This window comes from Rhinoderma darwinii, chromosome 1 (assembly GCF_050947455.1).
Source record: "Rhinoderma darwinii isolate aRhiDar2 chromosome 1, aRhiDar2.hap1, whole genome shotgun sequence".
NCBI classification, from domain to species: Eukaryota; Metazoa; Chordata; class Amphibia; order Anura; family Rhinodermatidae; genus Rhinoderma; species Rhinoderma darwinii.
The window spans coordinates 379,495,123-379,514,009 of NC_134687.1; the positions used below are offsets into that span (position 1 = coordinate 379,495,123).

The 18,887-nt window shown below is 37.8% G+C and overlaps 1 protein-coding gene across 3 annotated transcripts in view; it reads left to right on the forward strand.

Moving 5' to 3' along the window:
• Positions 1 to 641: 641 nt before the first annotated feature.
• Positions 642 to 18,887, forward strand: part of PCSK5 (proprotein convertase subtilisin/kexin type 5) — a 448,720-nt gene continuing 430,474 nt past the window's right edge. Inside the window, exon 1 of one of the 3 annotated variants that reach the window (XM_075828207.1) lies at positions 642 to 1,205. In XM_075828207.1, the coding sequence (XP_075684322.1) occupies positions 1,035 to 1,205 (171 nt within the window). In that variant the 5' untranslated portion in view covers positions 642 to 1,034. The remainder of the gene's footprint in view (positions 1,206 to 18,887) is intronic. The other 2 variants (XM_075828203.1, XM_075828198.1) reach the window with 2 other exon arrangements.

The window sequence follows — 18,887 nt, forward strand, 5'->3', positions numbered from 1 at the left end:
GATAGATAGATAGATAGATAGATAGATAGATAGATAGATAGATAGATAGATAGATAGATAGATAGATAGATAGATAGATATGAGATAGATAGATAGATAGATAGATAGATAGATAGATAGATAGATAGATAGATAGATAGATAGATAGATAGATAGATAGATAGATAGATAGATATGAGATAGATAGATAGATAGATAGATAGATAGATAGATAGATAGATAGATAGATAGATAGATAGATAGATAGATAGATAGATAGATAGATAGATAGATAGATAGATAGATATGAGATAGATAGATAGATGATAGATAGATAGATAGATAGATAGATAGATAGATAGATAGATAGATAGATAGATAGATAGATAGATAGATAGATAGATAGATAGATAGATAGAGAAACAGACAGAATATAGGGGTATATGGTTTGTGATACTCTTGGACCTGAGGGAAATGTTGACATGTGTCGGTTGATGGTAGCCCGTGCCTGAGAGGTTACCACCCGCACATTGCCCTCTTGTACCCCACTGCTAGGTGAGGGCATCTCCGTGCAGCGAGTGTGTGAGTGGCAGGGGGTGGGTAGGATAGTAGAAGGAGTAGGAGGGATATTGAGCTTGCAGCCTCCGCCTCTCTCTTCCATCTGGGTACTGTTGGTTTCGGACGGGAGGAGAGCAGGAGGGGGGCAGTCAGTAATGCAGTGATCTGCTGTGTGCACTCACACTCCACATTCAGGTACCAGCAGCGTGTGAGGAGGGCAGAGCATTGTCACCCTGGCATAGTGTAGCACTGGAGACTCACAAGAAGGAGGACATCCAGATTAGCACTTGGCAGCAGGAGCCTAGAGTCAAAGTGCAGGGTAATCCCAAAGTGAGGAGACAAGCAGGGGGCTCTCCAAGTGCCTGGGAACTTTTCACTACTATCTGCTGGGCTGACCGCGGAATCTCCAGAAGTGCGCCCTCACCTGTCTGAGTGCGTCACCCCCTCTCTGAGGTCAGGAGCAGGGGACCTTGTCTTCAGGGACAGCAGGGCATATCATGGCTGGTAAACTGCTGCCTGCCGGGTCTCTGCTCTTCGTCCTGCTGGGGGTTCTTGTACCTGTATGCTGGGCTCGTATATACACCAACCACTGGGCTGTGAGGATAAAAGGGGGAGCCCCGGAAGCCGACAGGATAGCTAGCAAGTATGGATACATCAACATGGGAAAGGTATGCCACCGCTTGTTTCATCTGCATTACTAGCTGCACAACTTTTCTACTGACTGTGGTGCAATACACTTTATGCTGTGCTGTCACCCCCAAAAGACACATTGGGCACCCCTTCATTGGGCTTATCCCTGCCGTGCCCGTCTGGGTAAACTGGTAAATCCATAGGTTATAGAATATATAAGCCCCTGAGGTGAAAATATCTTGGGACACAACTAGAAATGTTACTTATTCTAATGCCGCAAACCCCATAGAGCAGAACACAATCCTTGTAGAACTGCAAGTCCCAGCTTACCTTCTGACAGAGCATAATGGGGGTAGTACTGTCATGCCAGCCAAAGGCATGGGCACATAGGCTGTACCCCAGTATACATGACTATATCAACTTACCCTCGGGGATTGTGCTGCATCTGGGGTGAACCCTGCTAGCCTGGATGTAGTCTCTAACCCTGCCATGTGCATGTCTATTAGAATTATACACTTGGGTTTCTGGATCTTTGCAGAACTTAGTTGGTTAATTTGTGGGTAAGGAAGTGGAGAATGTTTTTGTGAATTGGTTTTATGCCACTGAGTACTGCCATTATTGATGAATTGGCAGAGCCAAACAGGTAAATCTAACTTTGTCAATATATTCTTTGGTGTATCAGGTCTGATCAATGGCAGGGGACATACACATGATCCAGGGCTATACAGTACTCAGCTCAGTGGAGTGGCAGCAGGATGCCAGTCCATTGTACCAGAGCTAGTGGGCATTGGCTGGTGAGCAGCTGCAGGTGGTGACACTTTCCTGATGCTTTCAGGAGTCTGAGCTAGAAACTTGTGCCAGTTTTCCCACATATTGCACAGAGCTGAAAGCCCAGCTTATTTTCACTATGGAGTGCAGCATACCACTGAGGAATGTGCAGAATTGTATCTAGTACATGACAGATTCCCTAGGTGGACATACTTTGGGAAGTTTGCTTAGCTTCAGTGCAGACAATGAGAGAACTCAGTGTGGACTTTAATACCTCTGTGATAAAAAAAAAGCAAACCCTGACAGCCTTTCAGGGGGAGGATAGGGAAAAACGAGTTAATAAGTGTGGATTCTGAGACAATGTTCCACTGGAGGAAAAACAAGTTTTGTTACAAATGATAAACAATTAAACAATGCAATATTTATTTTTATATGATTGTATCATAAACAAAATGATGTATCATAAGGATGCCAATGATTTTCTTGATCTTGAAGATCCACATTATGTAACTGCTTCACAATTCTTGTTGACGATGTGTCAGATTGTAAACTACAAGTCAGAATAACACAATTATGACCAAACATCGACCATTGTCTAATTTCCATTTATGATATCCGACCATTCCAATACTATAGGTGTAATGATTAGTATCATTGTGTTTATCCTGTGAATTCCAAGCCCGATCACGACACGTTTCAGTCTCACGTTCGGTGGTGAAGGACGTTAGTAATTGTAGTAACTTTTACTAATCTTATTTGAGTGAACTTTTACCTTTTGAATATTTTCAATACATGAAAACAGGATCTTTAAAATTAGGTTTCAATAATGCAGAAGTGTTCAGATTTAACATGTGTGCAGAATGCATAGAAGAAGCTGACCGTTCGTTTTAAGTAATTGCATAAACATCAAATCCGTCAAATTCATGTGTTCAGAATCATTTATGATAGCCTGTGTCTGCTGTTCTATGGGCACAATGCAGGCTGTCTCAAATTTCAGCATAACGGAAGCATGGCGGATCCTAACAGACATCATTGTTTTTAATAGAATATTTCCATTTTAGATCTTTACTGGTAAGGCTAGTTTCATATCTGCGTTGAAGGCTCCATTATAAGCCTCCGTTGAAGATCTGTTGAAAAATGCTGGACGATATAGAGCGATGCACTCTGCGCATTTCTGTCCGCCAAAGCAATGGACATTATGACGGAAACCTGACGGAACCCGTTAAAGTCAATGGGTTTCATCGGGTGCCATTGGTGTCCATCTAGGGACTGATCCGCTGATTCCATTTTATTTTTGCTTTATTGCTTCTATGATGGAGCAGAACAAAGACAAAAATTAACGCAGGGATACAGGCTACATTTTTTTTGTCTACCAAAAACAATGAAAACAAGATGGAAAGGTGACTACTGAAAACAAAAATCTGATTGAAATTATTTGGGATGTTGCCCTATGTTTTTTAGTAAAAGTGACAAAACAGATATTAGTGTAAACAGAGTCTTAGCTTGCAGTAGTATTAAATGTACAGTATATTTAAGGTTTTGTTATAAGGCTGTAGAAGCTATTATAGGCATTATACTGGATATCCGGTCTACCATCCATGGATGCAGTAATGTCCAAATTATTATTATTGTATGTAATGATGTCTGGTTTATTTTTGTATGCAGTGATGTCCAGTTTACTATTTTTGTATGCAGTGATGTCCAGGTTACTATTATTATATGCAGTGATGTCCAGGTTACTATTATTATATGTAGTGATGTCCAGGTTACTATTATTACATGTAGTGATGTCCAGGGTACTATTATTATATGCAGTGATGTCCAGGTTACTATTATTATATGTAGTGATGTCCAGGTTACTATTATTATATGTAGTGATGTCCAGGGTACTATTATTGTATACAGTGATATCCAGGGTACTATTATTATATGCAGTGATGTCCAGGTTACTATTATTATATGCAGTGATGTCCAGGTTACTATTATTATATGCAGTGATGTCCAGGTTACTATTATTATATGTAGTGATGTCCAGGTTACTATTATTATATACAGTGATGTCCAGCTTACTATTTATTATATGCAGTGATGTCCATGTTACTATTTTATCCATTGATGTCCAGGTTACTATTATTGTATGCAGTGATGTCCAGGTTACTATTATTATATGCAGTGATGTCCAGGTTACTATTATTATATGCAGTGATGTCCATGTTACTATTTTATCCATTGATGTCCAGGTTACTATTATTATATGCAGTGATGTCCAGGTTACTATTATTATATGCAGTGATGTCCAGGTTACTATTATTATATGAAGTGATGTCCAGGTTACTATTATTATATGCAGTGATATCCAGGGTACTATTATTGTATGCAGTGATGTCCAGGTTACTATTATTACATGCAGTGATATCCAGGTTACTATTATTGTATACAGTGATATCCAGGGTACTATTATTATATGCAGTGATGTCCAGGTTACTATTATTATATGCAGTGATGTCCAGGTTACTATTATTATATGCAGTGATGTCCAGGTTACTATTATTGTACGCAGTGATGTCCAGGTTACTATTATTATATGCAGTGATGTCCAGGTTACTATTATTATGTGCAGTGATATCCAGGTTACTATTATTATATGTAGTGATGTCCAGGTTACTATTATTATATACAGTGATGTCCAGGTTACTATTTATTATATGCAGTGATGTCCATGTTACTATTTTATCCATTGATGTCCAGGGTACTATTATTGTATGCAGTGATGTCCAGGTTACTATTATTATATGCAGTGATGTCCAGGTTACTATTATTATATGCAGTGATGTCCAGGTTGCTATTATTATATGCAGTGATATCCAGGGTACTATTATTATATGCAGTGATGTCCAGTTACTATTATTATATGCAGTGATGTCCAGGTTACTATTATTATATGCAGTGATGTCCAGGTTACTATTATTATATGCAGTGATGTCCAGGTTACTATTATTATATACAGTGATGTCCAGGTTACTATTTCTTATATGCAGTGATGTCCATGTTACTATTTTATCCATTGATGTCCAGGTTACTATTATTATATGCAGTGATGTCCAGGTTACTATTATTATATGCAGTGATGTCCAGGTTACTATTATTATATGCAGTGATGTCCAGGTTACTATTATTATATGCAGTGCAGTCCAGGTTACTATTATTATATGCAGTGATGTCCAGGTTAGTATTATTATGTGTAGTGATGTCCAGTTTACTATTATTATATGCCGTGATGTCCAGGTTACTATTATTCTATGCAGTGATGTCCAGGTTACTATTATTATATGCAGTGCAGTCCAGGTTACTATTATTATATGCAGTGATGTCCAGGTTACTATTATTATATGCAGTGATGTCCAGGTTACTATTATTGTATGCAGTGATGTCCAGTTTACTATTATTATATGCAGTGATGTCCAGGTTACTATTATTATATGCAGTGATGTCCAGGTTACTATTATTATATGCAGTGATGCCCAGGTTACTATTATTATATGCAGTGATGTCCAGGTGACTATTATTGTATGCAGTGATGTCCAGGTTATTAATATTGTATGAAGTGATGTCCAGGCTACTATTATTATATGCAGTGATATCCAGGGTACTATTATTATATGCAGTGATGTCCAGGTTACTATTATTGTATGCAGTGATGTCCAGGTTACTATTATTTTACGCAGTGATGTCCAGGTTACTATTATTGTACGCAGTGATGTCCAGGTTACTATTATTATATGCAGTGATGTCCAGGTTACTATTATTATATGCAGTGCAGTCCAGGTTACTATTATTATATGCAGTGATGTCCAGGTTACTATTATTATATGCAGTGATGTCCAGGTTACTATTATTATATGCAGTGATGTCCAGGTTACTATTATTATATGCAGTGATGTCCAGGTTACTATTATTATATGCAGTGATGTCCAGGTTACTATTATTATATGCAGTGATATCCAGGTTACTATTATTATATGCAGTGATGTCCAGGTTACTATTATTTTATGCAGTGATATCCAGCGTACTATTATTATATGCAGTGATATCCAGGTTACTATTATTGTATGCAGTGATGTCCAGGTTACTATTATTGTACGCAGTGATGTCCAGGTTACTATTATTGTACGCAGTGATGTCCAGGTTACTATTATTATATGCAGTGATGTCCAGGTTACTATTATTATATGCAGTGCAGTCCAGGTTACTATTATTATATGCAGTGATGTCCAGGTTACTATTATTATATGCAGTGATGTCCAGGTTACTATTATTATATGCAGTGATGTCCAGGTTACTATTATTATATGTAGTGATGTCCAGGTTACTATTATTATATACAGTGATGTCCAGCTTACTATTTATTATATGCAGTGATGTCCATGTTACTATTTTATCCATTGATGTCCAGGTTACTATTATTGTATGCAGTGATGTCCAGGTTACTATTATTATATGCAGTGATGTCCAGGTTACTATTATTATATGCAGTGATGTCCATGTTACTATTTTATCCATTGATGTCCAGGTTACTATTATTATATGCAGTGATGTCCAGGTTACTATTATTATATGCAGTGATGTCCAGGTTACTATTATTATATGAAGTGATGTCCAGGTTACTATTATTATATGCAGTGATATCCAGGGTACTATTATTGTATGCAGTGATGTCCAGGTTACTATTATTACATGCAGTGATATCCAGGTTACTATTATTGTATACAGTGATATCCAGGGTACTATTATTATATGCAGTGATGTCCAGGTTACTATTATTATATGCAGTGATGTCCAGGTTACTATTATTATATGCAGTGATGTCCAGGTTACTATTATTGTACGCAGTGATGTCCAGGTTACTATTATTATATGCAGTGATGTCCAGGTTACTATTATTATGTGCAGTGATATCCAGGTTACTATTATTATATGTAGTGATGTCCAGGTTACTATTATTATATACAGTGATGTCCAGGTTACTATTTATTATATGCAGTGATGTCCATGTTACTATTTTATCCATTGATGTCCAGGGTACTATTATTGTATGCAGTGATGTCCAGGTTACTATTATTATATGCAGTGATGTCCAGGTTACTATTATTATATGCAGTGATGTCCAGGTTGCTATTATTATATGCAGTGATATCCAGGGTACTATTATTATATGCAGTGATGTCCAGTTACTATTATTATATGCAGTGATGTCCAGGTTACTATTATTATATGCAGTGATGTCCAGGTTACTATTATTATATGCAGTGATGTCCAGGTTACTATTATTATATACAGTGATGTCCAGGTTACTATTTCTTATATGCAGTGATGTCCATGTTACTATTTTATCCATTGATGTCCAGGTTACTATTATTATATGCAGTGATGTCCAGGTTACTATTATTATATGCAGTGATGTCCAGGTTACTATTATTATATGCAGTGATGTCCAGGTTACTATTATTATATGCAGTGCAGTCCAGGTTACTATTATTATATGCAGTGATGTCCAGGTTAGTATTATTATGTGTAGTGATGTCCAGTTTACTATTATTATATGCCGTGATGTCCAGGTTACTATTATTCTATGCAGTGATGTCCAGGTTACTATTATTATATGCAGTGCAGTCCAGGTTACTATTATTATATGCAGTGATGTCCAGTTTACTATTATTATATGCCGTGATGTCCAGGTTACTATTATTATATGCAGTGATGTCCAGGTTACTATTATTATATGCAGTGATGTCCAGGTTACTATTATTGTATGCAGTGATGTCCAGGTTACTATTATTATATGCAGTGATGTCCAGGTTACTATTATTATATGCAGTGATGTCCAGGTTACTATTATTATGTGTAGTGATGTCCAGGTTACTATTATTATATGCAGTGATGTCCAGGTTACTATTATTATATGCAGTGATGTCCAGGTTACTATTATTATATGCAGTGATGTCCAGGTTACTATTATTATATGCAGTGATGTCCAGGTTACTATTATTGTATGCAGTGATGTCCAGGTTACTATTATTATATGCAGTGATGTCCAGGTTACTATTATTAGATGCAGTGATGTCCAGGTTACTATTATTATATGCAGTGATGTCCAGGTTACTATTATTATATGCAGTGATGTCCAGGTTACTATTATTATATGCAGTGATGTCCAGGTTACTATTATTATATGCAGTGATGTCCAGGTTACTATTATTGTATGCAGTGATGTCCAGGTTACTATTATTATGTGTAGTGATGTCCAGGTTACTATTATTATATGCAGTGATGTCCAGGTTACTATTCTTATATGCAGTGCTGTCCAGGTTACTATTATTATATGCAGTGATGTCCAGATTATTAATATTATATGAAGTGATCTCAAGGTTACTATTATTATATGCAGTGATGTCCAGGTTACTATTATTATATGCAGTGATGTCCAGGTTACTATTATTATATGCAGTGATGTACAGATTACTATTACTATATGCAGTGATGTCGAGGTTACTATTATTATATGCAGTGCAGTCCAGGTTACTATTATTATATGCAGTGATGTACAGGTTACTATTATTATATGCAGCGATGTCCAGGTTACTATTATCATATACAGTGATATCCAAGTTACTTTTATTATATGCAGTGTTGTCGAGGTTACTATTATTATATGCAGTGCAGTCCAGGTTACTATTATTATGTGTAGTGATGTCCAGGGTACTATTATTGTATGCAGTGATTTCCAGGCTACTCATATTGAATGCAGTAATATCTAGGTTACTATTATTATATGCAGTGCCATCCAGGTTAGAATTATTGTAGGCAGTGATGTTGAGGCTACTATTATTATCTTCAGTGATGTCCAGGTTACTAATATTGTATACAGTAATGTACAGGTTACTATTATTGTCTGCAGTGATGTCCAGGTTACTAATATTGAATGCAGTAATGTCCAGCAGTGGCGTAGCTACAGGGGTCGCAGCGGTCGCAATTGCGGCTACAGGGCCGCGGTTAGGGGGGCAAACTGGGCAGCAGACATTACTAAGGCGGTAGTAATAAATTTTAAAACAAATACAAGGACATAAAAAAATATTTTATTGAAATAAAAAAAAACACACAATCCCTGTTAACCATTTTATTGAGAATAAAAAAAGTACCGTCATCGAAGTAGTCCTCGAATCCGAAGTTCAACAACCGAACGTGTAAAAAAAATACAAACACACAAAAGAAATTAGTAACACATAAAAAAGCAAAACAATTATTATACTTACCTTTCCTGGGTCCAGCACTGGAGCTGCAATGTCAGTGAGGTGGGCCCTATATCTTAGCCTATCATATGTGATAAAGTGTACTGAGCCACTGTATCTAATCCTATGCATAGCTATAGGGTCGTAGTGCTATAGATATGCTGTCTCCTATATATATACATATATATATATATATATATATATATATATATATATATATACTAATATATTTATTTATACACATTCATGCGCTCACATTTTTTTGGGGGGACAACATATGTTTTGGGGCTATTGCCCCTGACGTTTTAAGACCTTAGCGACGCTCTTGGCTGCTAGTGCTGCATCAGTGGATCACTTAGTAGACCCAGCGATGCAGTTGAAAGCTGTGGGGCATCGGCCATGAGAAGAAGTTGGGGGGGCCAAGAAGGACATTTGCACTGGTACCATGAGCCTTTAGCTACGCCCCTGATGTCCAGGTTACTATTATTATATGCAGTGCAAGCCAGGTTAGAATTATTGTATGCAGTGATGTTCATTCTACTATTATGTTGTGATGTCTAGGTTTCTAATATTGAATGTACTAATGTCCTGGTTACTATTATTATATATTCAGTGCAATGTTCAGCTTACTATTATTATAAGCAGTGATATCTAGGGTACTATTATTACGTGTAGTGATATCCAGCTTACTATTATTAAACGCAGTGATGTCCAGTTTTCTATTATTGTATGCAGTGATGTCCAGGTTTATATTATTGTTTGCAGCTACTGTATGTTTCGGTTGCTATTATTATATGCAGTGATGTCCTGGGTACTATTATTGTATGCAGTGATGTCCAGGTTACTAATATTGTATCCAGTGATGTCCAGGGTACTATTATTATATGCAGTAATGTCAAGGGTGCTATAATTATGTAAAGTGATGTCCACACAGCCCCCTGTAGATACTGCCACATAGCCCCCTTGTAGGTAGTTCAACACAGCCCCCTATAGGTAGTGTCACACAGCCCCCTTGAAGGTAGTGCCACACAGCCCCCTTGTAGGTAGTGCCACACAGCCCCCTGTAGGTAGTGCCACACAGCCCCCTGTAGGGAGTGCCACACGGCCCCCTGTAGGTAGTGCCACACAGCCCCCTTGTAGGTAGTGCCACACAGCCCCCTTGTAGGTAGTGCCACAGCCCCCTTATAGGTAGTGCCACACAGCCCCCTTGTAGGTCGTGCCACACAGCCTCCTGGTAGGTAGTGCCACTCAGCCCCCTTGTAGGTAGTGCCACACAGACCCTTTTTAGGTAGTGCCACACAGCCCCTTTTTAGGTAGTGCCACACAGCCCCTTTGTAGGTAGTGCCACACAGCCCCCTTGTAGATAGCCCCCCCTGTAGATAGCACCACTGTAGCTCCCTGAAGGAGCGGAATTCCCTGAATCGGAATCCCCGTCCACAGCGTTGCCGATGCTGTGACCAGGGATTCCACTCCAGGGGAAGCCCCTGTCGTCTGTGTCCATTTATAATGATGTGATGTCCAGGTTACTGTTATAATATGCAGTCATGTCCAGGTTACTATTTTATGCATTGATGTCGAGGGTACTATTATTGTATAAAGTGATGTCCAGGGTATTATTATTGTATGTAATGACGTCCAGGTTACTAATATTGTATGAAGTGATGTCCAGTTTACTGTTATAATATGCAGTGATGCCCAGGTTACTATTATTATATGCAGTGATGTCCAGGTGACTATTATTGTATGCAGTGATGTCCAGGTTATTAATATTGTATGAAGTGATGTCCAGGCTACTATTATTATATGCAGTGATATCCAGGGTACTATTATTATATGCAGTGATGTCCAGGTTACTATTATTATATGCAGTGATGTCCAGGTTACTATTATTATATGCAGTGATGTCCAGGGTATTATTATTGTATGTAATGACGTCCAGGTTACTAATATTGTATGAAGTGATGTCCAGTTTACTGTTATAATATGCAGTGATGCCCAGGTTACTATTATTATATGCAGTGATGCCCAGTTTACTGTTATAATATGCAGTGATGCCCAGGTTACTATTATTATATGCAGTGATGCCCAGGTTACTATTATTCTATGCAGTGATGTCCACGTTACTATTATTATATGCAGTGATGCCCAGGTTACTATTATTATATGCAGTGATGTCCAGGTAACTATTATTGTATGCAGTGATGTCCAGGTTATTAATATTGTATGAAGTGATGTCCAGGCTACTATTATTATATGCAGTGATATCCAGGGTACTATTATTATATGCAGTGATGTCCAGGTTACTATTATTGTATGCAGTGATGTCCAGGTTACTATTATTGTACACAGTGATGTCCAGGTTACTATTATTATATGCAGTGATGTCCAGGTTATTAATATTATATGCAGTGATGTCCAGGTTACTATTATTATATGCAGTGATGTCCAGGTTACTATTATTATATGCAGTGATATCCAGGGTACTATTATTGTATGCAGTGATGTCCAGGTTACTATTATTATATGCAGTGATGTCCAGGTTACTATTATTATATGCAGTGATGTCCAGGTTACTATTATTGTACGCAGTGATGTCCAGGTTACTATTATTATATGCAGTGATGTCCAGGTTATTAATATTATATGCAGTGATGTCCAGGTCACTATTATTATATGCAGTGATGTCCAGGTTACTATTATTATATGCAGTGATGTCCAGGTTACTATTATTATATGCAGTGATGTCCAGGTTACTATTATTATATGCAGTGATATCCAGGGTACTATTATTATATGCAGTGATGTCCAGGTTACTATTATTATATGCAGTGATATCCAGGGTACTATTATTGTATGCAGTGATGTCCAGGTTACTATTCTTATATGCAGTGATATCCAGGGTACTATTATTATATGCAGTGATGTCCAGGTTACTATTATTGTATGCAGTGATGTCCAGGTTACTATTATTCTATGCAGTGATGTCCAGGTTACTATTATTATATGCAGTGATGCCCAGGTTACTATTATTATATGCAGTGATGTCCAGGTTACTATTATTGTATGCTGTGATGTCCAGGTTACTATTATTCTATGCAGTGATGTCCAGGTTACTATTATTATATGCAGTGATGTCCAGGTTACTATTATTATATGCAGTGATGTCCAGGTTACTATTATTGTATGCAGTGATGTCCAGTTTACTATTATTATATGCAGTGATGTCCAGGTTACTATTATTATATGCAGTGATGTCCAGGTTACTATTATTATATGCAGTGATGCCCAGGTTACTATTATTATATGCAGTGATGTCCAGGTGACTATTATTGTATGCAGTGATGTCCAGGTTATTAATATTGTATGAAGTGATGTCCAGGCTACTATTATTATATGCAGTGATATCCAGGGTACTATTATTATATGCAGTGATGTCCAGGTTACTATTATTGTATGCAGTGATGTCCAGGTTACTATTATTTTACGCAGTGATGTCCAGGTTACTATTATTGTACGCAGTGATGTCCAGGTTACTATTATTATATGCAGTGATGTCCAGGTTACTATTATTATATGCAGTGCAGTCCAGGTTACTATTATTATATGCAGTGATGTCCAGGTTACTATTATTATATGCAGTGATGTCCAGGTTACTATTATTATATGCAGTGATGTCCAGGTTACTATTATTATATGCAGTGATGTCCAGGTTACTATTATTATATGCAGTGATGTCCAGGTTACTATTATTATATGCAGTGATATCCAGGTTACTATTATTATATGCAGTGATGTCCAGGTTACTATTATTTTATGCAGTGATATCCAGCGTACTATTATTATATGCAGTGATATCCAGGTTACTATTATTGTATGCAGTGATGTCCAGGTTACTATTATTGTACGCAGTGATGTCCAGGTTACTATTATTGTACGCAGTGATGTCCAGGTTACTATTATTATATGCAGTGATGTCCAGGTTACTATTATTATATGCAGTGCAGTCCAGGTTACTATTATTATATGCAGTGATGTCCAGGTTACTATTATTATATGCAGTGATGTCCAGGTTACTATTATTATATGCAGTGATATCCAGGGTACTATTATTATATGCAGTGATGTCCAGGTTACTATTATTATATGCAGTGATATCCAGGGTACTATTATTGTATGCAGTGATGTCCAGGTTACCATTATTGTATGTAGTGAGATTGCATTATAATGGTTACCCTTTTATGCAGTGAGATTGCAGTATTGCAGATGTTCAGATCACATGCAGTGATATTCTATTTCAAATAATTCAAACTAGCAGCAATATATTGAATTAATAAATGCTTTGGGACTTAAATTCGTATAATCAGTTTATTTACATGATTAAATTATTCCAGAACCCCAGCAATTTCTAGATCTGCAGACACCCTTGAAATGCCCATCAGGGAAGCTGACTTGTGCCAGGCTTTCAGATAGTTATGAAAACTTGCCTACAGAAATCATTGTTATTTACATATCTTTATACAAAGATATTTTAAAATGCACCCAAAAGATTTCGAAAGATGTTCTGGGTTCTACAGCTTTGTCTATGTCTTCCTGTGCTCTGGTTTTCTAAATGTGTAACAGTTGATTATGTTTACATCTAAGTCTATCTTTCGTAGTCAGATACTGAGATATAATGTGAACATCAGTAACATATCTGAGGCCGCCAGTAAAACATGTTTTTAATAATCAATACAAACCCCAGATCATCTTTTGTTCCATTTATGATGTAAGTGTTCTATGAAGCAGGAACGTCTCCTCCAACATTCCAGTCATGTTGGATCTCTCATTATAACCTCAATCAGTCTCTGTGTCTCTGAGCTCTGTGTGCCATATTGTAAGAGTCAGCTACAAGATCCTGTAGCCCGGGAGGCACAGGCCTCTTCGTCTTAGGCTTGTATAAACTCCACACAAGGTACTTGTTCCGAAACAGATGGAGCATGGCATCATTTTGTCTACTGATGGGCTGAATGTACAGCTGTGTAGCCTTGGCAAAGAATATATTCAGTCTCACTCAAACTTATCACATTATTTTAAATTCAATTGCTCTTTACTTGCTCCTTAGCAAAATACTATAAACTTTAGTTTATTGCTAAGGAGTATAGGAAGAACATCTGACTATTTTAAAATGGCACAAAGCAAGTCGATTGAAAGTATTGCACAGCTTTGTTTTATACTACAAAACTTGATGAATGAATGGTTCATTAGACTAAATACTAATACAACTCCCGAATCTTGTTTTATTACACTTGTTCTATGTTTTTTTTGTGATCTTGTTCTTAAGGCAAGTAGTTCCAATTTGGATATTATAATATTGAAAGATATTTTCAGTTTTTGGCATCAACTTGTTTTATGCCACCCGCTAGGTGCTCCCTCTGGTAGCTGAAACCTACCGGTTTCAGAGGCATACCTGTAAGCATTTATAAGGTATTTACTGTAGGTAGTTCCTGACTTTTGACTCACCCTTTGGTTCTGGTTCTTTTATTACTAATATTTGACTTTTGCTATTATTTCTTTGTCACAAACATTATATATATCCTGCGTGCTTCGGCTCCTTTTATCATAAAAGTAAAGAGTAGCAGGAGACATATCTGAATGAAGAATGTCAGAGGTGTAATAATCGCACTGTGCACGTTTAGATTTGTTGGCTGTTTTCTAACACTTAGATTTTATCAAACCACATTGCTTTGCTCTACAGCTTTGATGTTGAAGTTTGTTTCAGCTGGTATCCTCGGCTGACACCCTTTCTTAGGTCAAGTTCAATCATACTAATGAAGGCGAACTGTACCAAATATTTGATCTAGTGATCTCTGACTTTTTTATACCTCACAGAAATTGTATTGTTTCAAATAATGATTAATTTATAATGTTCTTATACAGTGGATATAAAAAGTCTACACACCCCTGTTAAAATGGCAGGTTTTTGTCATGTTGTTAAATCAGTCTAAGATTAATAATTTCAGAACTTTTTCGACATTTACTGTCACCTGTAATCTGTACAATTGTATTTTAAAACAAACGGAAATCTTTTGGGGTGAAAATTTTTTAAAAAATAATAAAAATAATGTGGTTGCATAAATATGCACACCCTTAAACTAATACTTTGTGTAATTACCCTTTGACTTTATGACAGCATTCAGTCTTTTTGGGTGGAAGACTATCAGCATGGCACATCTTGACTTGGCAATTGTTGCCCACTCTTCCTTCCAAAAGCGCTCCAAATCTGTCAGATTGCAAGGGCATCTCCTGTGTACAGCCCTCTTCAGGTCACGCCACATATATTCAATGGGATTCAGGTCTGGGCTCTGGCCGGGCCATTCCAAAACTTTGACCTTCTTCTGGTGAAGCCATTCTTTTGTTGATTTGAAGGTATGCTTTGGGTCATTGTCGTGCTGAAAGGTTTTGTGCCAATATTGACTAATATTTGGAAATGTTCATAATTCCCTCCACCTTAACTAAAGCCGGAGTTCCAGCTGCAGAAAAAGAGCCCCAAAGCATAACGCTGCCTCCGCCATGCTTCACTGTGGGTATGGTGTTATTTTAGTGATTTGCTGTGTTGGCTTTGCGCCGAACATACCTTTTTGGAATTATGGCCAAAAAGTTCAACCTTGGTCTCATCAGACCATAATACGTTTTCCCACATGCTTTTGGCAGACTTGATGTAGGTCTTTGCAAAACATAGCCGGGCTTGGATGTTTTTCTTTGTTACAAAAAGGCTTCAGTCTTGCCACCCTACCCCACAGCCCAGTCATATTAAGAATACGGGAGATTATTGTCACATGCACTACACAACCAGTACCTGCCAGAAAGTCATGCAGCTCCTTTAATGTTGCTGTAGGCCTCTTGGTAGCCTCCCGGACCAATTTTCATCTTGTCTTGTCACCAAGTTTTGAGGGACGTCTAGTTCTTGGTAATGTCACTGTTGTGCCAAATGTAATCCACTTCTTGATGACCGTCTTCACTGTTTTTCATGGTATATCTAATGTCTTGGAAATTCTTTGGTACCCTTCTCCTGACTGATGCCTTTCAACAATCAAATCTCGTTGATGTGTTTTAAGCTATTTACAGACCATGGCTTTTGCTGTCACATGCAATGAAGAAAATGTCAGGAAAGTCCTAATAGAACAGCTGAACTTTACATGAGATTACTCAGAATCACTTTAGATAATGGCAGCTGTGTACTGACTACTACTTAACATGAGTTTAAATGTGATTGGCTAATTCTAAACACAACCACAACCCCAATTATAAGAGGGTGTTCACACTCATGCAACCACATTATTGTAGTTTTGGTGTTTTTATTTTTCCCCTCTAAATTATTTCAGTTTGTTTTTCAATGGAATTGTACAGATTACGGGTGACATTAAAGGCGGAAAAAGTTCTAAAATGATTCATCTTGTATTGATTTTTTGACAAAAACGTGGCATTTTAACAGGGGTGTGTAGACTTTTATATCCACTGTATGGTGACTAAGAGTATTAAATCAATAATGTTGGTTAATAATAACTTCCATAGTGCTGTAAGGGAGTATACTGAGTTCACTAGAACTATATGGGTCCACAGCAAGAATATCTGACTCTTAGAAGCAACACATTCTTTACATTTCTGACTTCATCATGCAGGCATTACAAACATATAGGGCACATTAAGGGCATATTACGACCCATAGTATAATGCAAGGATTCTTCTATTGTGCATTGTTCACAAGGGGAGGGTGAGGTATTTATTAAAGGGCTTCTAGCAGAGTGCCACCTTCTACATCTCCAACATACACTATTGACACATGTGCATACAGCCCAAACATATTTGGGTTGTGTTTACCAAACCGTTTGGGTAGAAAGATTACCCACCGACAAGGAGCTTGATGGACTTTTTAATGAACAATTACGATCGGAAAATCTTAAAGCAAAAGTTATTTAGATATTATAAGCTAAATATTTGTGATATATTATAGTTATATATTGAAATCAATGTTTTATACAACAAATTGATAGGCCAGATATATACATGGGACTTTCTGCAACTCCAGTGTGTTTTGGTTTAACACAAGCAGAATAATTCCTTGAATGCAGCCAAGAGACAAATGCTGTAGAAGGCAGTATGTTGAGACGTGATTCCCGGGATATAGTTTTAGCCTTTGAAAATCATTGTGGGAGCATATAAAAACCAGAAGGTTAAAATCTGTCTGAACTTCAAATCGGTGCCAGAAACAGAAGGCTCAGGTCACAGTATAGCAGCCGAGTTGCAGTATTGCAGCCCTGCTCCTATTCCTTGAATAGGAACAGAGCTGCAGTACTGCAGTATGGCCGCTATTCAGTGGTCGGAGCTTTCTGCTTCCGGGAACCGACCCTGCATAGCTTCCAGCACCCGGAGGCAGCCAAAACAGTTGATCGGTGCGGGGTTCGGGTGTCGGACCCACACAAATCATATACTGATGACCTATCGTGTCGATATGTCATCAGTATAACAAACAGCCCCGAACCTAGACAACCCCTTTACGTTTTCAAGCATACTGGAAGAGCAGAGGTGTAACTTGAAGCTCCTGAGTCCCAATGTACAATCTGCTTCCACCTACCATGTGCCATTTATAATACTGGTGTCTTCTTATGAGGCTCCAGGGCCTGGATGGGGCTGCTATCTCTGCACCCCTATAGCTTTGCTCCTGGGGAAGGGAATAATTTTTTTTCCAAATAAATTGAAGACACACCTGCTGATAAGTATTGGGATTCGTATGTTAGTATGTTTTCAACAGAACAGGACAGTATTCTCTTCCGTTTCCTGTGTTGTTCCTCATTCTCTGCCAGTTCCTTTGTGTTCCTTGATGATTACACGCCGATGCTGTCCATATTAGAGCAGAAGCGCTGCCCAGGGACCATGGAGTTGACAGCATTTTCCAGCGCTCCCTGTTTGTGGCTGCATACTGCATTTTCCTTCTCATGCAAATTTAAGCTTCACTCAATAGAGACTATATGCTTCCATAATCGAAACAGTGTTATTCATCTTTGCAGAGGCGCAGAAGACAAAGTGTCCCATACCGTACAATCTAAACAGGGTTTAACTTGGGCAACTCAAAGGTTACCTTTCTGGTCTGGATGCTTCTAAATCCTTGCATGTTTGCCAATTGAAGTAAATTGTCTTACTACATGTTTTATTGATGTGCCAACATCTCATCACAACAGAAATCCACAGGGCAAAATGATATGAAGCAATTGCCAGCTAAAATTGCAACACATATGAAAGCTGTTGTGTATGACTTACAAGAGGACATCATGTTCAGGGGCTGTTTAATGTACTAGTCATGGTAGGAGACATGACTAAGCATGTATTCCAGCAGACCACGTTGCACGTTAACCTGATTGCCCAGTGCCAACACAGCACCATTCAACATTTCTAAATAACGCTTTCAGACTTTAACCTGGTTCAAAGTCTATGAACAGCCCTGCTCCATAACATCATATAACTTCAGTGCCGAGTCTGCTTATCACAATTGCACTATGACGGACAGCAATCCATGTATATTACTCATGGATATAAAAAAATGTATGCTGAGATCACCTCACTTTATCTGTCAGAAAAGGCAAATCAGGACTTGTTTGATTTTCAAGAGCACAGGAATATTTGTTTTCTCTA